At 44.9% G+C, this 21,039-nt stretch overlaps 1 protein-coding gene and 2 pseudogenes across 1 annotated transcript; 2 read left to right on the forward strand and 1 right to left on the reverse strand.

Annotated features, from left to right (window-relative positions):
- The first annotated feature begins 3,516 nt into the window (after positions 1 to 3,516).
- Positions 3,517 to 4,548, forward strand: LOC132513530 (melanoma-associated antigen B3-like). Its single transcript, XM_060137994.1, has one exon. It carries the CDS (start codon positions 3,517 to 3,519, stop codon positions 4,546 to 4,548), a length of 1,032 nt encoding a protein of 343 aa, XP_059993977.1.
- A 1,145-nt stretch (positions 4,549 to 5,693) lies between these two features.
- On the forward strand, positions 5,694 to 12,114 carry LOC132513194 (melanoma-associated antigen B4-like; annotated as a pseudogene).
- Positions 12,115 to 14,038: 1,924 nt separating this feature from the next.
- LOC132513195 (ubiquitin-conjugating enzyme E2 D3-like) lies at positions 14,039 to 14,520 on the reverse strand (annotated as a pseudogene).
- Between the last annotated feature and the right edge of the window lie 6,519 nt (positions 14,521 to 21,039).

Consider the following 21,039-nt stretch of genomic DNA (forward strand, 5'->3'; position numbering starts at 1 on the left):
ATTTCTAAGAATTTGTCCATTTCTTCCAGGTTGTCCATTTTATTGGCATAGAGTTGCTTGTAGTAATCTCTCATGACCTTCTGTATTTCTGCAGTGTCAGTTGTTACTTCTCCTTTTTCATTTCTAATTCTGTTGATTTGAGTCTTCTCCCTTTTTTTCTTGATGAGTCCGGCTAATGGTTTAACAATTTTGTTTATCTTCTCAAAGAACCAGCTTTTAGTTTTATTGATCTTTGCTATTGTTTCCTTCATTTCTTTTTCATTTATTTCTGATCTGATTTTTATGATTTCTTTCCTTCTGATAACTTTGCGGTTTCTTTTTCTTCTTTTTGTAATTGCTTTAGATGCAAGGTTAGGTTGTTTATTTGAGTTGTTTCCTGTTTCTTAAGGTAGGCTTATATTGCTATAAACTTCCCTCTTAGAACTGCTTTTGCTGCATCCCATAGGTTTTGGGTCGTCGTGTCTCCATTGTCATTTGTTTCTAGGTATTTTTTTATTTCCTCTTTGATTTCTTCAGTGATCACGTGGTTATTAAGTAGTGTATTGTTTAGCCTCCATGTGTTTGTATTTTTTACAGATCTTTTCCTGTAATTGATATCTAGTCTCATGGTGTTGTGGTCGGAAAAGATACTTGATACAATTTCAATTTTCTTAAATTTACCAAGGCTTGGTTTGTGACCCAAGATATGATCTATCCTGGAGAATGTTCCATGAGCACTTGAGAAAAATGTGTATTCTGTTGTTTTTGGATGGAGTGTCCTATAAATATCAATTAAGTCCATCTTGTTTAATGTATCATTTAAAGCTTGTGTTTCCTTATTTATTTTCATTTTGGATGATCTGTCCATTGGTGAAAGTGGGGTGTTAAAGTCCCCTACTATGAATATGTTACTGTCAATTTCCTCTTTTATGGCTGTTAGTATTTGCCTTATGTATTGAGGTGCTCTTATGTTGGGTGCATAAATATTTACAATTGTTACATCTTCTTCTTAGATCGATCCCTTGATCATTATGTAGTGTCCTTCTTTGTCTCTTGTAATAGTCTTTATTTTAAAGTCTATTTTGTCTGATATGAGAGTTGCTACTCCAGCTTTCTTTTGGTTTCCATTTGCATGGAATATCTTTTTCCATCCCCTTACTTTCAGTCTGTATGTGTCTCTAGGTCTGAAGTGGGTCTCTTGTAGACAGCATATATATGGGTCTTGTTTTTGTATCCATTTAGCCAATCTGTGTCTTTTGGTGGGAGCACTTAGTCCATTTACATTTAAGGTAATTATCGATATGTATGTTTTTATTCCCATTTTCTAAATTGTTTTGGGCTCGTTATTGTAGGTCTTTTCCTTCTCTTCTGTTTCTTGCCTAGAGAAGTTTCTTTAGCATTTGTTGTAAAGCTGGTTCGGTGGTGCTGAACTCTCTCAGCTTTTGCTTGTCTGTAAAGGTTTTAATTTCTCCATCTAATCTGAATGAGATCCTTGCTGGGTAGAGTAATCTTGGTTGCAGGTTTTTCTCCTTCATCACTTTGAGTATGTCCTGCCACTCCCTTCTGGCTTGCAGAGTTTCTGCTGAGAGATCAGCTGTTAACCTTATGGGGATTACCTTGTGTATTATTTATTGTTTTTCCCTTGCTGCTTTTAATATGCTTTCTTTGTATTTAATTTTTGACAGTTTGATTAATATGTGTCTTGGCGTATTTCTCCTTGGATTTATCCTGTATGGGACTCTCTGTGCTTCCTGGACTTGATTAACTATTTCCTTTCCCATATTAGGGAAGTTTTCAACTATAATCTCTTCAAATATTTTCTCAGTCCCTTTCTTTTTCTCTTCTTCTTCTGGAACCCCTATAATTCGAATGTTGGTGCATTTAATGTTGTCTGAGAGGTGTCTGAGACTGTCCTCAGTTCTTTTCTTTCTTTTTTCTTTATTCTGCTCTGCAGTAGTTATTTCCACTATTTTATCTTCCAGGTCACTTATCCGTCCTTCTGCCTCAGTTATTCTCCTATTGATCCCATCTAGAGTCTTTTTCATTTCATTTATTGTGTTGTTCATCATTGTTTGTTTCATCTTTAGTTCTTCTAGGTCCTTGTTAAATGTTTCTTGCATTTTGTCCATTCTATTTCCAAGATTTTGGATCATCTTTACTATCATTATTGTGAATTCTTTTTCAGGTAGACTGCCTATTTCCTCTTCACTTGTTCGATCTGGTGCATTTTTATCTTGCTCCTTCATCTGCCGTGTGTTTTTCTGTCTTCTCATTTTACTTATCTTGCTGTGTTTGGGGTCTCCTTTTTGCAGGCTGCAGGTTCGTAGTTCCTGTTGTTTTTGGTGTCTGTCCCCAGTGGCTAAGGTTGGTTCAGTGGGTTGTGTAGGCTTCCTGGTGGAGGGGACTAGTGCCTGTGTTCTGGTGGATGAGGCTGGAACTTGTCTTTCTGGTGGGCAGGTCCACGTCTGGTGGTGTGTTTTGGGGTGTCTTTGGCCTTATTATGATTTTATGCAGCCTCTCTGCCAGTGGGTGGGCTTGTGTACCTTTTTTGCTCGTTGTTTCGCATAGGGTGTCCAGCACTGTAGCTTGCTGGTCGTTGAGTGAAGCTGGGTGCTGTTGTTGAGATGGAGATCTCTGGGAGATTTTCCCCGTTTGATATTATGTGGAGCCTGGAGGTCTCTTGTTGACCAGTGTCCTGAAGTTGGCTCTCCCACCTCAGAGGCACAGCACTGACTCCTGGCCGCAGCACCAAGAACCTTTCATCCACACGGCTCCTCAGTTTGGGATGATTCGTTGTCTATTCAGGTATTCCACAGATGCGGGGTCCATCAAGTTGATTGTGGAGATTTAATCCGCTGCTCCTGAGGCTGCTGGGAGAGATTTCCCTTTCTCTTCTTTGTTTGCACAGCTCCCGGGTTTCCCCTCCTTTATTTCTGATGGTATCAGATTGGTGAGAGCCAAGGCAAGGACCCTGAATGAGGACTGAGGACCCCAAGGAGCCCAGGACAGAGTCCCATAGAGCTGTCAGCTGTGGGTGCCCCCTGGCAGGGGTGCTAGGCTGAGGTGCCCCTTCACTTCTTCTTAAGGTATCCCAGGAAGATGAGGATCTGGGTCTGAGGTATAAATTTAGAGCAGCACAGAGGAGGGGGCCCAGGCCCTGCCCAAAGTTGATATGATGGTCCTGCATATGAACTGAGGGGACCCCAATGCTCCAGAGTAGAGGGGGCTCCACAAGGACTAGATAATTGCCCACTGCTGCTCTCAGCCCCAGTAAGCACCAGGCAGGGCTGGCAGGCTGCAGCCTGAGGCTCACTTTAATTATTTCCACAGGGTTCTTAGAGGACAGGGTGATCAGAACAGGAGTCCTGTGTGTTCGTAGAGCAGGGCCCACATGGAAACCTGAAGAGCGGCCCTCTTAAAGGCAGGGTGGTACCTCCCTGCTGTAGGCACTCACTCCCTCTCATCCTCTCGCATCTCTGCCAGATCACCCCGCTGTCCTACCTGCGTTCCTGCCTTTTGTCCCTGACCACAGTCACTATGCCTCGGGGGCGGAAGAGTAAGCTCCGCACCCGTGAGAGACGCTGCCAGGCCCAAAGTGGGACCCAGGGTCTGATGGGTGCTCAGGCCACTGCAGCTGAGGAGGAAGCCGCCTCGTCTTCATGTCCTTCTCTTGGGGTTACTACTCGGAGAAAGCCGGGTGCTAAGTCACGTAGCACTCGCAAGAGTCCTCAGAGGGCCCTAGCCACCACCACTAATCCTGCAGGTGTTTCTCCCGCAAGATCAAACAAAGGAGCCAAAGGCCAAATGAAGAAAAAGCACAGTTCCTCTCAGGCCCCCGTCTCCGCCGTGCAGTCTCGAAAAGGCCCTCTAAGGAGGACAGCGAGTGTGTTGGTGCAGTTCCTGGTGCACATGTATAAAATGAAAAAGCCTGTTAGGAAAGCACATATGCTGAAGTTCATCGCTAAGAAGTACCAAAATCGATTCCCTGAGATCCTCAGAAGAGCTTCCTTCAGCATGGAGATGCTATTTGGTGTTGACTTAAAGGAGGTCGACCGTACCAAGCATACTTATACCTTTGTCAGCAAAATGGCTCTTCCCAACGATGGGACCATGAGCCGTGGCAGCGGGTTACCCAAGACCGGTCTCCTGATGTACATTCTGGCTGTGATCCTCATGAAGGGCAACTGCGCCACAGAGGAGAATATCTGGGAATTCCTGAATAAGATGAGAGTCTATGCTGGGAAGAGGCACTTCATATTTGGGGAGCCCAAGAAGCTCATCACCCAAGATTGGGTGAAGCTGAAGTATTTGGAATACCGGCAAGTGGCCAACAGTGATCCAGCACGCTACGAGTTCCTGTGGGGCCCGAGAGCCCATGCCGAAACCAGCAAGATGAAAGTCCTGGAGTTCCTGGCCAAGGTCAATCACACCGTCCCCAGTGCCTTCCAGTCTTGGTATGAAGAGGCTTTGAAAGATGAGGAAGAGAGAGCCCAAGCCAGTGGATGTTCCAGTGTTCTGTCCAGCTCCTCCCACACAGAATCTGAGGCAAATTCTGCACTTTGTGGCTGAAGAGAGCATTCAATATTTCAAGTAGTGTAGGGCTGGGTGTGACAGAGGGAACACTGTATAATACCTTCGTGTTCCTGTTCTGTATGGGGAATTTGGAAATACGTCTTTGTTTTTTGCTGTTTTTCAAACGTTACTCGTAAATGAAATTTTATTTAGCGTTAGAATGTAAGTTTATGAATTACATCAGTCATACTTACTGTTGTTTATCAGGTTTAAGAATAAGAGTTTTGCTGTTTTGTAAAACATATTGGGAAAACTTCCGTCTTATTTAGTAATTTGGTGGAAGATAACATGGCATTGCAATATGCAATTCCTTGAAAATGTGAAAAAGTTAAGTATAGTATAGTATACTGTATGTAGTATAGTATAGGAAAAGTAAGATGGTCAATATTTGGTTTACTAATTCCTTTTACTCTGTTTTATAAAATTAGAAATTAAAGTATGTGCTTGGCTCATTCAAAAATGTAGAATTAAATCATAATAAATTAGACCTCATGCTCACAGGCTCGTTTATTCCCCAAACATTAATTGAGCATCTGCTCTTAGAAGGCTCCTTGCTAGTACTGTGAGAGCTGAGAAGAAGGAGACCTAGCCACTGACCATAAAATTATAGAGCCGAGAAGCAGCTATCATATAAAGAAAATGGTGATGTATACTCTAAGACCAAAAGGTCAAATGAAAAGACAGGATAAGAAAGGAGAAGGGGTGGTTTCACATGATAGCAGTCAAATGTAAATTCCCTGGTGCAAGGCAGTGGTGGGCCTTGGGAAAAATGTAAGTCCTTCAGTGGGAGGTAATTATAAGGTAGGTGCGTGGTGGGCTAGATGAGACTGATAATTTTGAGCAGGGGCCAGATCCTCAGATGGTGGGCCGTACAGTTGAAAGACAAAGCCTGGAATGGGAAACTGCCCTTAGCAGTTACAGGCACACTTCATTTTGTTGTGCTTTGCTTTATTGTATTTCACAGATAGTGCTTTTTCTTTTCTTTTTTTAACAAATTTCTTTTCTTTTTTTAACAAATTGTGTCAACCTTGCTTCCAGCAAGTCTTTCAGTGCCATTTTTCCAACAACGTATTCTCACTTCATGTCTCTGTGTCACATTTTGGTAATTCTCACAATATTTCACACCTTCCACCAGCAAAAAGATGGACTCGCTGAAGGTTCAGATGATGGTTAGCATTTTTTAGCAAAAATGTATTTTTTAATTAAGGTATGTACATTGTTCCTTGACATAATACTATTGCACGCTTAATAGACTGCAGTATAGTGTAAACATAAATTTTGTAAGAGCACTGGGAAACCAAAAAATCCTTGTGACTCACTTTATTGTGCTATTCACTTTATTTTGGGGATCTGGAACCAAACCTGCAATATCTTCGAGGTCTCCTTTTACTTTGGGGTTGTGGGTAAATCAGAGAGAAATCACCTGAGGCAGGAATAGAATGTGTCCTGTGCTCTTGTCCCAGTGCAGGTGAACACTATGCAAATTAGATGTTTTATTCACACTGTCATGTCTCCAGGGAGTTTCTGAGAAATAAGGGTGGTACTCCCCTGAGGGGTGGGGGTGCCCAGAAGCCACTGGACTGGCACTCTTTGCCCTAGTTGGGGGAGCCAGAGCCCACTCCACGAAAAAAAGTCATTCAAATTAAGTTATCTTGATTGTAATTTGGCAAACTCTAGGCAAGGAATAGATATTCGTGGGTGGTTAAATGAATGAAAGTGGGAGTGGTTTATAAAGAAGGGCAACTGAGAGGGAGGTACGTTTTAGGTCCGTGAAACATTTTAGAGCTTCGTGTTGCATCTACTGAGGAAGTCTACCTCATGTTGACCTTGAATGACATACTCTAACAGGGAAATACTAGTTTTCCTTGCTAAGCAGGATTTTGCCTGATAGGGGTTTCTTTGCCCTAGAGCCCTGCTTATTCTCTGGCATCTCCTGGATTGAAAGTTAAATCTCAGTGTAGTGGGTTGAAACTCCAGGGGACAAATTAATCATAGTAAGAACTGGCATCCTTGAAAGTCTCAGTACCGGCCAGGCAATGGGCCAGGCACTTCACAGGCATTATATAAATTCTATCAGTCCCCAAGGCAGAGCTTCTCAAACCCATTTCACAGATGAAAGGACCGAGGCTCACAGAGTTTGGTAATGTGTTCAATTTCACACAGCTGTTAAGTGACAGTGTTGGAACTAGACTCCTGGCCTAACTAAGTCTGACGCCCAAACTTTTCCATTCCTCCCAGCCCAAGGCCAACTTTGTGTTCCTTAATTCACCTTACTTCTCACTCACTACAAAATATATCTCAGGTGATAAAAAGGAGGACTCTGTGCCCAAAACACTGGATGGGAATACATAAGCACAGCAATAAGCGTCTCAAAATAGTTGAAAAGGGTGAAGAAAGCAGAGGAAGATATTTAGTGACAGTATGATCATCTACATATCCAAAGTCAGATAACCTCAAAAGATCAGGGGCTCAGAAAATCATGCTGGACAGCCCTTCGCATTTGGAAGTTAAATCTATTCAAAGAGAAGTTACATAAAAGGCTAAGTCTTGCTGGTAAAGAGAAGGGAAAAACCAATGTATTTTTTTTCTTTGACAGCACATCCATCCTGCCTTGCGTTACAACTTCCCTACTTCACATCACTCCTGGGACGGAGACCCAGTCTCTGAAGGGTTTGCAATAGGGAAACCGGTCAAGAGTTTTCAGGGATGGGCCCTTTCCCAGGAAGCCTTTAATCAAGAAACAGGAGCCACGATGAAGGGCCCCTTACGGGTGGCCTGGGGAGAGCAACATGCCAGGCAAAGTTGTCAGCCTGAGCATGCCCTCACTTACTCTTCAGGGTTCTCAGGGACTTGTGAGTCCTACCTAGGAGGATGAGCTCAGGTCAGTAGAGGGAGGAGTCCCAGTCTCTGCCACATGTGGTGGTGAGGACCCTGAATGAGGAATGAAGGAAGCACACCCGCCACCCCCGAACAGTGTGTCCCATGGACTCCTGACCCTGCCGTCAGCCCTCAGAGTCCCCAGACAGCCTTGGCAAGATGTGGCTGAACCTGATTTCCACGTAAGAGGTTGAGAAAGTGAAGACTTTGGCCTGAGGTTGGCCAACTCAGGTCAGTAGAGATAGGATTTCCAAGGTGCGCCAGGAGGAAGGTGAGCACCCTGAAGAGTTCAGGGCCCACCAAACCCATATCAGCGGAGACCTCACAGAATCCTCCCTGTTGCCGTGACAGATCCTGGTGTAAATGTCAGGAAGAGACGGCCTCATATCCTTCTCGGGGATCACAGAAAAGTGCGGAACTTGGTTTGAGGGGGAGGTCCCAGGGCAGCAGAGGGGGGAATCTTAGGCCTTCACGTGAGTCAGATTTAGGGTACTGAGTTAGAACCCTGAGTGGGATCACCATCATATGGTCTCAACCTGCCTGATACAGTTGTCACTCATGGCATGGCAGGTGTGGCCAAGTAAGGCCACCCTCACCTCCTCCTATTGGATCTCAGGGAAATAAGAGCCTTTCTCTGAAGAAATGTCCTCAGGTTGAGAAAGAGGGGAGCCTCAGGCCCTGCCAGGAGTCAAATCAAGGAAACTGAGTGAGGACTGAGAGGCCCACCCACTCTTGCATAGAGGGGAAAACTGGCCCTACGCCTGCACTCAAGACTTAAATCCCCAGGGAAGGGTGTGAGGCTGAGCAACAACCACCACCCCCCATCAGTTTTTTTTTAGTTCACTTTATTTTTTTTTAAAGCAGTTTTAGGTTCACAACAAAATGGAGCAGAAAGTACAAGGAGTTCCCATGTACCCTCTTCCCCGACACAGCTCACACCTCCCCGACTATCAACATCCCCCATCAGAGTGGGCCGTTTGCTACGATCTATGAAGCTACATTGACACATCATTAGCACACAAAGTCCAGAGTTACATTAGGCTTCATTCTTGGTGTTGTACACTTTGTGGGTTCCGACGAACGTATGATGACTTGTATGTACCATTATAGTGTCATACAGAGTAATTTCACTACCTTAAACATTCTCTGTGCTCTATTCATCCCTCCCTGCCCCCAACCCCTGGCAACCACTGGTCTTTTTGCTTTTTCTATAGTTTTGCCTTTTTCCAGGATGTCATGTAGTTGGAATCACGCAGCATGTAGCCTTTTAAGATTAGTTTCTTTCACTTAGTAATACACATCTAAGGTTCCTCCATGTCTTTTCATGGTTTGATATTTATTTCTAGCACTGAACAGTATTCCATTATTTATCCATTTACCTGCTGAAGGACACCTTTGTTGCTTTTAAGTTTTGGCAATTATGAGTAAAGCTGCTATAAACATCGGTGTGCAGGTTTTTGTGTGGATGTAAGTTTCCAACTCATTTTGGTAAATACCAAGGAGCATGATTACTAGATTGTATGGTAAGAGTATGTTTAGTTGTTTTTTTTTTAAAAAAAAACAATTTATTGAGGTAGGATGGGCATACAAAAACCGTACATATTTAATGTATACAAATTGATGAGTTCGGAGATAAGTATCCACTTGTGAAACTATCAGTCACCACAGTTTATGCCATAAACATATCTATGACCTCCAAATGTTTCCTCCCACCCTTTTTATTTTGTGTGTGTGATAAGAACACTTACCATAAGATTTAACCTGTTAGAAAGTGTACAATATAGTAGTCTTAACTGTAAACTCTATGCTGTGTAGTAGATCCCTAGGATTTACCTTGCATAACTGAAACTTTGTAACTTTTGATTAAAACCTTCTCATTTTCCCCATCTCCATAGCCCCTGGCAACCACCACTCTACTCTCTGCTTCTCTGACTTTGACTATTTTAGATTCCTCATATAAATGACATCATGTAGTATTTGTCCTTCTGTGTCTGGCTTATTTCACTGGAACATAATGTTCTCTAGATTTATTCACGCTGTCATAGCTGGAGAAGTTTTAGCTTCTTTTTAAAGCTGAATGATATTCCATTGTATGTATGCTTTACACTTTATCCATTCATCCATCGGTGGACATTTAGGTTGCTTCCATAGCTTGGCTATTAGGAATAATGCTGCAATGAACATGGGAATGCAGATATCTCTTCAAGGTCCTGATTTCAATTCCTTTGGATAGTAGTGGGATTGCCGATAATATCATATGTTTTTTTATTTTATTTTATTTTTTTTTTGCGGTACGCGGGCCTCTCACTGCTGCGGCCTCTCCCGCTGCGGAGCACAGGCTCCGGACGCGCAGGCTCAGCGGCCATGGCTCACGGGCCCAGCCGCTCCGCGGCACATGGGATCCTCCCGGACCCGGGCACGAAGCCACGTCCCCCGCATCGGCAGGCGGACTCTCAACCACTGCACCACCAGGGAAGCCCTATTTTTGATTTTTTGAGGAGCCTCCATACTGTTTCCCATAGTGGCTGGACCAATTTACATTCCCACCAACAGTATAGAATATGTTTAGTTTACTGAGAAGCTTGCAAACTGGCTTCCAAAGTGGCTATACCATTTGCATCACCACCAACAATGAAAGCGTTCTTGTTGAATCCCATCCTCACCAGCATTTGGTGCTGTCAGTCCTCTGGATTTTGGCACGTAGTGGTTTCTGGTTGTAATTTTAATTTGCAGTTCCCTAATGGTACATGATGGTGAGCATCTTTTCATATGCTTGTTTGCCATCTGTATATCTTCCTTAGTGAGGTATCTGTTCATATCTTTTGTCCATTTTTTAAATCGGGTTGTTAGTTTCCTTCTTATTGAATTTTAAGAGTTCTTTGTATATTTTGGATAAAAGCCTTCATCAGATCTGTCTTTTGCAAATATTTCCTCTGAGACTGTAGCTCATCTTCTTGTTCTCTTGATGGTGTATTTTTGCAGATTAGAAGTTTAAGGGAATGAAATCTAGCTTATCAATTATTTCTTTCATGGATCCCCATCCCATTTTTTATGAGTTCTGGAAGGAGGTGAGATCCTTGGTCTGAAGGTCCAGCCCTCAGTCAGCAAAAGGAAGAGTCCATGACCCTGTGCGGTATCCAAGTGAGGACTCCAAATGATGACTTAGGATCTAACAAGCTCAGGACAGAGAGGTACCCATAGAGCTTTAACTACTGGGTTCCCCCTGATAAGAGTGGTGGGCTGAGGTGCCCCTCTCACTTCCTTCTTGTGGGTCCCGGAGAGCTCTGGGGTGTCACCTTTAGAGTAACAGAGAGGGGAGTTTCCAGGCCTTGCCAAGAGCTGTCATGATAATCCTGAAGCTAAACATAGAAGACCCCCTACACTGAAAAACACAAGTGGCCCCACTATCAACCATGCTGTCACCCTAGTCAGTAAAACACAGGGCAGGCAGGCTGCAGCCTAAGGCTCACCGTTTCTCTACTGGGTTCTCAGGGACAGGTTGACCAGGAGAACAAGAGCCCTGCAGAGTCCTAGGGCAGTGCCCTCAAGGAAACCTGCAGAGATGGACTTGGTTAAAGCTTACGTGGAATCTCCCTGCTGAAGGTCCTCACATCATCTCATTCCCCCTCCTCCTCCCTCCTCCAAGTGCGGGCATCACCCACACTCCCGCCTGCTGTTCCTGATCACACTCATCATTCCCTAGGGTCACAAGAGTAAACTCAGTGCTCGTGAGAAATGCCAGCATGCCCGGGGTGAGACCCAGGATCTCCAGGGTGCTCAAACCACTGAGCAGGGAAGAGTCCCCCTTCTCTTCCTCTCCTGTTTTGGGGATGTTTCCTTGGACTCCCCGGTGGCTGGCATTCCTAGGAGCCTCAGAGATCCACATCCACCATCGTTACTTCTCAGCTATTTCATGCACAATGTCCGAAAAAGATGTCAAGAGCCAAGTTGAGAAAGTGCACGTCACTCTAAAGCCTCAGCCTCCACTGAGAGCTTACGGAAGGACCTTCTAACCATGAAGGCAGGGATGTTGATGCAATTCCTACTGCAGAAATATAAAAGAGCCCATCATGAAGGTAGACATGCTGAAGGTTGTCAACAAAATGTACAGGAAACAATTCCCTGAGATCCTAAGGAGAGCCACTGAGCACATGGAACTGGTCTGCGGCCTTGACTTGAAGGAAGTCAAGCCGAGTGGTGATTCCTATGCCCTTGTCAGCAAGCTAGATCTCACCGATGATGGGCGTCGGAGCAGTGGCGGGCGGTTTCGGAAGAATGGGCCCCTGATGCCTGTCCACGGTGTGATCTTCTTGCATGGCGACCGCGCCTCTGAGGAGGAGATCTGGGAATTCCTGAATGTTTTGGGTGTTTTTGATGGAAAGAGGCACTTCATCTTGTTGGAGCCCAGGAAGCTTATCACAGAAGATTTGGTGCAGGAAAATACCTGGTGTATCATCAGATGCGTGACAGCGATCAAGAGCCCAAGCTGAAACCAGCAAAATGAAAGTCCTGGAGTTTTTGGCCAAGGTCGATGATAGGGTCCCCACTGCCTTCCCATCCTGGTATGAAGAGGCTTTGAGAGATGAGGGAGAGAGAGCCCGAGCCAGGGCTGCAGCCAGGGCTGGCACTACTGCCATGGCCAGTGCACATTCCAGGGCCACATCCAGTCGCTCCTGTCACCCTTAGTGAGGTAGAGGCCGATTCTTCACTTTGTGGTTGGTAAAGCCTGTTAACCAGTGTTCCTGATATGCATAAATTCCTGTTGGCTTATTTTTTTGGTAATTTTCAAGTGATCTTCTTTTCAAAAGAAAGTTTATTTAGATTCAGAACAAGCTTATGAATGACATGGGCACACACTTATTGCTCTTTATCAGATTTAGAAGTAAGAATTTTGTTTTTTGAAATACAAATTGAAAATTTTTAAATCATCGATGTGATCCAGAACAAGACTGCATGGAATTGGAATAGGGATATCCTTGGTAATGTAAAAGAACTCCCCAGTAAAATAGGATAAGAAGATAGAGAAAACAAATTAAAATTGTTCACCTATGGGTTTGGTGTACTCCATTCAGTCTTTCTTTTCCAAAATTTAAAAGATATACACCTTTTAAAGTCAGGAAAAGATATATACCTTTTGCATTTAGGATGTGCTTAAATTATTCAAGAAAATATGAGTTTATGGGACTGTAAATTGATGTAGCCACTATGGAAAACAGTATAGAGGTTCATCAAAATATTGAAAATAGAACTACCGTGCGATCCAGCAATTCCACTCCCGGAAATTTATCTGAAGGAAAAGAGAACAACAACTTTTTTGAAAAGATATCTGCACCCCCCCATATTCATTTATTTACCATAACCAAGACATGAAAACAACGTAAGTGTTCATTGATGGATGAATGGATAAAGAAAATGTGATACACACACACTCACACACACAGTCATACTCTTACTCTCCCTCGGATATTATTCAGCCATTAAAAAAAAAAAAGGAAATCCTGCCATTTGCAATAACACAGAGGGACAGACAAAGACAAATACTATATGATCTCACTTATATGTGGAAATTTTAAAAAAAAAACACCCAGAGAACAGATTGGTGGTTGCCACAGGTGTGGGGTGGAGGATGGATGAAATGGGTGTAAATGGCCAAACGGTACAAACCATTTACAAAATAAAGAAGTCCTGGGGCTGTAATGTACAGCATGGCGACTATAGTTAATAATACTGTATTGTATATTTGAAAGTTGTTAAGAGAGTAGATCTTTTTTAATTGAGGTATAGTTGATGTACAATATTTTATAAGTTTCATGTACACAACAGAGTGATTCACAATTTTTAAAGGTTATATTCCATTTACAGTTATTATAAAATATTGGCTATATACCGTTTGTTGTGCAATGTATCTTTGTAGCTTATTTATTTTTATTTTTATTTTATTTTTATTTTTTGGGGGCACGCCGGCCTCTCACTGTTGTGGCCTCTCCCGTTGCGGAGCACAGGCTCCAGACGCGCAGGCTCGGTGGCCATGGCTCACGGGCCCAGCCGCTCCGCGGCATGTGGGATCTTCCCGGACCGGGGCACGATCCCGTGTCCCCTGCATCGGCAGGCGGACTCTGAACCACTGCGCCACCAGGGAAACCCGCTTATTTATTTTATACATAGTATTTTGTATTTCTTAATCCCCTATCCTTCCCCTGCCCCTCCCCCTTCCCTCTTCGCACTGGTAACCACTAGTTTGTTCTCTATATCTGTGAGTCTGTCATATTTCCCTAGTTTGCTTTATTTTTGAAATTCTCCATATAAGTGGTATCATACAGCGTTTTTCTTCCTCTATCTCTTATTTCACTTAGCATAATACCCTCCAACTCCATCCATGTTGTTGCAAAATGGCAAAAGTTCGTTCTTTTTTTGTGGCTGACTAGTATTCCATTGTGTGTGTGTGTGTGTGCGCGCGCACGCGTGTGTGTGTATAAAGAAGATGTGGTATATACATCTTGGCAATTGTCAGTAATGTTGCTATGAACATTGGGGTGCGTGCATCTTTTCGAATTAGTGTTTTTTTCCTTTTTTAACAGTAATTTAAAGTTTATTCTGGCTATAATGCAGGTTATTCTGACTTTAAGGTAGCATACCTGGCATACTTCTGAGTCCGTTCCTGAGAAATTCTTTTGTACTTCTCTCTCTCTGTTTTATAGATCCATGCAGTCTATGGCACTAGGGGGGGTCATCTGGGTCTGGATCATATAGCAGTGAACAAATGGATGAAAGAACGTTAGAAACAATTAAAGGAGGAGACCACTGTGATCTTAGAATATTGAGACAAATGCTGCCATTAGTGTTAATGTCTGAATGATAAATTCTTGTTGCAAATGCAACCTTAGGTAGTTTGAAGGGGTAGTCTGTAGGAAAATGAATTGTCAAAAGGAATACACCACCTTGATATGGGTTTTCATTAGCTTCCATAATTGTGGCTTGCCAATGAAACATATTATCCCCAGCTGGACCTGCAGAGCAGTGTGCTGGAGGGTCACGGGCCAAATCACTAAGTTCCTTATTAATCCCTTTCAGCACCATAGTCTGTGCTTTTCCTCTGGCCCCTCACAGTCCTGGTGTGTGCTCAAAGATCCGGTCAAAACTCTTGATTATCCGGGCGGCTGGGAAGGACTGTCTTTTCATCCTATCCTGGCTCTGCCAGACACAGGCACCTTCTTACTAAACAGAGAGGTTGGACTGGGAGGGTGGGGTCAGAGGCATGTAGACGAAGCTGGGGGGAAGGGTAGATGAGCGGTGGAAACCCTTAGACTCAGAGAACCATCGAGAACCTGAAGGAGACCATCCAACTTAGTGAGGGGGTGGGGTTGTTGTTTTTTGTTTGTTTCTTTCTTTCTTTTGGATACATACCCAGGAGTGGAATTGCTGGGTCATATGGTAGCTCTATTTTTAGTTTCTGGAGGAACCTCCATACTGTTTTCCACAGTGGCTACACCTATTTACATTCCCACCAACAGTGTACAGATCTCCACATGCTTGCCAGCATTTGTTATTTCTGTTCTTTTTGATGATGGCCATTCTGATAGGTGTGAGGTAATACCTCATGGTAGTTTTAATTTGCATTTATCTGATGATTAATGATGTTGACCATCTTTTCATTTGCCTGTTGGCCACCTGTATGTCTTCTTTGGAAAAATGTCTATTTAGGTCTTCTGCCCATTTTTTCGATTGGGTTATTTGGGTTTTTTTTTAACTGTTGAGTTATATGAGCTGTTTATATATTTTGGATGTTAACCCCTTATTGAGCATATCATTTTCAAATATTTTCTCCCATTCCACAGGTTGTCTTTTCATTTTGTCAGTGGTTTCCTTTGCTGTGCAAAAGCTTTTAACTTTAATTATATTCCATTTGTTTGCTTCTGCTTTTATTTCCTTTGCTTTAGGAGACAGATCTAAAAAAATATTGCTATGATTTATGTCAAAGAGTGTTCCACCCATGTTATCTTCTAGGAGCATTATGGTTTCCACTCGTATATTTAGGTCTTCAATTGGTTTTGAGTATATTTTTGTATGTAATGTTAGAGAATGTTCTAATCTCATTCTTTGACGTGTAGCTGGACAGCTACACGTCAAAGAATGAGATTAGAACATAAACAGAATTTGGCGATACAACAAAAGGAAATATGCATTTACATTTGAGCCAGTAACTCCAATTTTTCAGAAATTAACCCCGAAGGCACATCCACAACAATGTAAAAATACTGCAATGTCCGTGAATATATTAATTGATAAAAACATGGTATATTCACAGAGTGGAGTACTATACTATGTAGCTATAAAAAAGAATGAGCATGATCTTTGTAAACTAATATGGGGTGCTTCCAGGATAGTTATGGATATAGATATATAAAAGAATGTGTGAGTTTGGGGCTAATGTCAATGATACCAAGCCCAGTGCCTTCCCATCCTGGTATGAAGAGGCTTTGAGAGATGAGGAAGAGAGAGCCTGAGCCAGAGCTGCAGCCAGGGCTCATACTGCTACACTGGCCAGTGGGTGTTCCAGGGCATGTCCCAAAGCTCCTCCGGTCCCTAGTGAAGGCTGAGCGGATACTTCACATTGTATTTAAAGAAAGCAGTCAGTCTTCCAACTAGTGGAGGGCCAAGGTGTGGCTCATGGGAACACAACATATAATATATTTGTGTTCCTAGACAATATGCACAAATCGGAGATTTTTCTTTTTTCTATTTTTAAATGTTGTTCCTTTCAATTAAAGATGTGTTTAGCTTCAGAGTCTGTTTATTAATGACATGACTCACACATTTAGTGCAGCTTATCAGGTTGAGAAATAACAATTTTGGTATTATGTAACACAAACTGGAAATCCTCGAATCATTTCTTGTCATTCGGAACATTGGAATATGGATTTTTTGTGAAAAAGGAGATTATTCCACAGTAAAGTCTGTGTGATCATGAGATACAGAAAAAAAAACTGAAGAGGTATTCACTTCTTGGTTTGTTTTATTCCTTTTAGTCTTTCTTTGTAAAATTGAAGTATATATACCTGGATTCGGTTAGCTTATTTAAGAATGTGGGAGAAGTGAAATCACAGTATTTTGCCTTCTTGCACACGTGCTCTTTTTTTTTAATTTATTAATTTTTAGCTGCGTTGGGTCTTGGTTGCTGCAAGGGCTTTCTTTAGTTGCGGCGAGTGGGTCTACTCTTGTGGTGCGTGGGCTCCTCACTGCGGTGGCTTCTCGTTGCAGAGCACGGGCTCTAGGCACGTGGGCTTCAGTAGTTGTGGCACGTGGGCTTCAGCAGTTGTGGCTCGCGGGCTCTAGAGCACAGGCTCAGTAGCTGTGGCGCACGGGCTTAGTTGCTCCGCGGTATGTGGGATCTTCCCGGACCAGGGCTCAAACCCGTGTCCCCTGCATTGGCAGGCGGATTCTTAACCACTGTGCCACCAGGGAAGCCCTGATCTTTAATTGTTCAAATATCAATTTAGCGTCTGCTCTTCAGAAGGCTTTTGGATGGTACTGGGGATGCTAAGAAACATAGACCCAACCCCTGCCTGTAGAATTCTAGAGTCTAAGAGCAGCATTCATAGAAAGCAGCTGGTGAACGAAGATCTAAAGGCCCAATAAAAATCAGGGGTAAGAAGTGGGGGTTGAGGGGTTCCTCATGAGGGGTCTAGTGTAAATGTCCTGATGCAAGGCACTTTGAGACTTTAGGACAATATAAAAGTCCTGCAGTGGGAGATAATTTTAAGTTAGGCCGTATGGTGAGCCAGCCAGTGAGGCTGTGGAAACACTGAACAGGGGTCAGACCCTCAGATGGTGGGTCTCAGAGTTGAGAGACTTAAGCCTGGAATGGAAAACTGCCCTTAACAGTTACTTTGAAATCATGAGTAAACCAGAGAGAAATCTTCACCCAGGGCAGGGATGGAACGTGCCCCGTGCTCCTGTCCCAGTGCAGGTGAACACAGTGCACAACCTAGGTGTTTTATGCACATCATCTCCAAGGAGTGTCTTTGAAATAAAGGTGACAGTAGTCTGAAACTGGAAACTCAGAAGCCAGTGGGCTGATACTCTTTGCTGGGGGACACGGAGTCAGAGCCCATTCTATTAAAAGGGCATTCGCATTCAGTTTTTTTTTTTTTTTTGGTTGTAATTCCGCAAAGTCTACGAGAGGTGTACATTTTCGGTGACGGTAAAATTAATGACGATAGGGGTTGTTTAGATGAAAGGGCAGCTTGGAAGAAAGAGTTAGTCTTGGAAGCAAATTCTAGAATATTTGAATTTCATTCAGTTGGAAGGAAAATGTAATTTTCATATTTGATTTATTGGGGAAATTAAAGATTCTTTGTAAACAGCACTTTGGACTGATTTGGTGTTCCATGTCCTAGAATGCCACATATTCTCTGATATCTCCTGGATTTAAAAATTCCTTCAGGGTGGGTGGTATCGTCTGCAGCCAAAATAATCATAATCATGGTAAAAACAGACATTGTGTAAAGTCTCAATGTGGTCCAGGCGCTGTGCCAGGTGTTTTACATACATTACCTGCATGCCACTAGCCCTGCAAAATAGGGCTTAACAAAGCCACTTCACCTGAGGCTCACAGAGCTTGGTGATGGACCTGAGTTCACACAGCTAATAGGTCACATGGCTGGGACTGGACCTCTGGTCTGAATTTGTCCAGAGCTCACGCCATTCCACTCCTCCCAGCCTGAGGCTGATCATGAGTCAGTTAATTCACTGTGGTCATATGAGGCTCACCCTGACTTTTAACTTGGAATTCTTAGGAGAGTAGGACCTTGATGTAAGACAAGCAGCTTCAGGAAAGCAGAGAGTGGAGTTACAGGATTGATCATGTGTCAAGGTGAGGATCTGAATGTGGACTAAGTAAGGGTAGCACGCACAGCATAAAAGGAGGCCCCGGAAAAATCTCTGATGCTGTCATCCCCGGGAAGCTCTGGCCATAGATGTCAGGTTGATTTCAGCCTGGAAAGTCTCAGTGAGGTGAGGGTCTCTGTCTAATGGGGTTGGCCTCAGTTTTGCAGAGAGAGAGATAGAGACCTGAGCCCTAACAAGAATTCATGTGACGATGCTGAGTGTTATGAGGGGACCCCCAAAAGCAGAGGGGGCCAAATAGACTTCTGTACAGTTCTTAGCCCTGGGAGACCCAGAAGAGCTACTGCTGAGTCATCCCCTCATTCCACCCGAGTGATCTCAGGGAGGGAAGGGCCTCATCTAGCAGGATCAGACTCCAGTTCTGCAGAGGGGGTCGTCTTGGCCATAACCAGAGTCAAGGTGAGGACCCTCAGTGCTAATGAGGGGGTCTCTCCCCCAAGGAGGGAGGCTCACAGGGTGGCGCCCGTCTTGTCAGGCAGAGATGGTCGGAGCAGCGCCCTGACTTCCCCCCACTAGGGCCTCGGGGAGGTGAGGGCTTGGTTCGGAGGCTGGAGGACCCGGGACCATGGAGGGAGGGGTCCCGGGCTCTGATAGACGGCACCAGCAGGACACAGGGACCGCTGACCCCTGAACAGTGGGCGTTCCCGCAGAGTCCCGCCCCTACCGTCAGCCCTCGGAGACCCCACGCAGCGCCGGATGCGGCTCCCCCGGATTTCCGCTTCGGAAGTGAGGAGCCCGACCGGGAGCCGCGGCGTTTGTTCGTCCGAGCGTGGGTTTTCAGGACTCGTCCGGAGCCACGGTGAGGACCTGAATGTAGCCTGAAGGGACCTTCCCTCCCCTCTCCCCACTTAACAAAGGTAACCCCCCCGCCTCCCGCCCCTGCCTGCCATCAGCAGCGTGGGACCCTGATCTGACATATATGCCAGAGGAGTTGCCGTCTGGAGGGCCTCAGAGAGTGGAGGGCCTTTGTCTAGAGGGGGCGGCTTCTTAGACAAAGGGTGTAGTCTTGTCCCCAGTAGGTGAAAAGTGGGACCTTCAGAGCTGACGAGGGTCCCTCCTTCCGAAAGGCGTGACTGCACGGGGCCCCCTCCCGCCTTCACTCGCGCGATGCCCTAGAGTAATTCAGGCTGAGAGAACCCCTCATTTCTGCCTGGGGTGGGAAGTGGGGTTGGGGGCTAGGGGACGTTCGGGTAGAGAAAGGCCTTTATGGAAAGGGGGCAGGACTTCCCTGGCGGTCCAGTGGTTAAGACTCCTCGCTTCCACTGCAGCGGGCGCACCTTCGATCCCTGGTGGGGGAACAAAGATCCCACATGCCACATGGTGCGGCCAAAAAGAAAGGGCGGGGGCGTGGACCAAGGGGGTGTTCTGTACGCTAAGTGAAATAAGTCAGACAGAGAAAAACAAATACTGTATGATTTCACTTACATGTGGAAGCTGAAACACAAAACAAATGAACAAACAACAGAACAGAAACAGTTATGGATACAGAGAGCAAAAGTGGTTGGGGGAGGAGAGAAATTAGGTGAGGACAATTAAGAGATACAAACTACCAGTTACGAAGTAAATGCGTAAAGGGTGTGAAATGTAAAACAAGAGGTAGTTGGATGGATGGATGGATGGATGGGTGGATGGATAGATAGATAGATAAGGCAACCCCATTAAGCTTAGGGAGGAGACTTGGCCCTAAAAGAAGCAGAGGTAGGACCATCAGTGTTAGTAAGCAGACCTCTCGTGAAAACAGGGAACTGCACAAATCAGCAGCCCTGCTCTCAGACCTGGGAGTCCCCAGATAAGGTAGCCGGGATGTGGAGCCCCCGACTTCTCTTCTAGCTACTCAAGGAGGTGAGAGCTACGGTCTGAGGCATGTAGATTCGGGTCAGTGGAGGGAGGAATCCCAAACCCTACCCGGACTGGACGCCAGAGTCCTGAATGAGGACTGAGGGAGCCACGAACTCCAGAACAGTGGGGTCGGAGAGTCCCACCCTTGCTGTTACCAGGCGTAGCCGAGCCCCAGATCAGCTTTGGCAGAATGAGGCTCACTCTGACTGTAAGCTCAGGTCCCAGGAAGATGAGGACCTTTTCTGACGGTCATGGGCTCACGTCAGCAGAGGGCAAAGTCCCAGGCAGGGTGCAGAGTCAAGGTGAAGATCCTGAGTGAGGAAATGGAGACTGCTCCATACACAGTGGAGAGAGCTGCATCTCATGCCGCCCCTGCCGTTAGCCCCGGGAGGCCCAGGGCAGAGCTGGCAGGCTCAGGTGCCCCCTAACTTCTGCCTGTGGGGTCTGAGGGAGATGAGGGCCTTGCTTTAAGGGCTGGCTGCCCGGTTCAGCAGAAGAAGAGGAGTCCCAGGCCATGATCGATGTCAAGGCACAAATTCTCTGTGAGGAATGAGACAACCGACTCCCCCAGAACAGAGGAGACCCCACAAAGTGCCACCTCTGCCTTCGCCCTGGGAAGCCAGGTTTAGAGCTCTCAGGCTGAATTGCCCTCTCAGTTCCTCCAAGGGTGGTCTCAGGGACGTCAGGGTTTGGGTCTAATGGGAGAGGCCTCATTCAACATAGGGAAGAAGCCTGGTTCCTAACGAGAGTCAAGGTGGTAACACCGAGTGAACATGTGGGAGCCCCACCCAAAAAGAAGTGAACTACATAGAATCTCATTCCTACTCTCAGACCTGGGAGGGAGACTCAGGCATGGTGACCTGATGA

The sequence above is a fragment of the Lagenorhynchus albirostris genome, chromosome X, assembly GCF_949774975.1.
Source record: "Lagenorhynchus albirostris chromosome X, mLagAlb1.1, whole genome shotgun sequence".
Classification (NCBI taxonomy): domain Eukaryota; kingdom Metazoa; phylum Chordata; class Mammalia; order Artiodactyla; family Delphinidae; genus Lagenorhynchus; species Lagenorhynchus albirostris.

Coding starts and splice junctions, on each gene's coding strand:
- LOC132513530 (XM_060137994.1), top strand. CDS start 3,517: ATGCCTCGGGGGCGGAAGAGTAAGCTCCGCACCCGTGAGAGACGCTGC.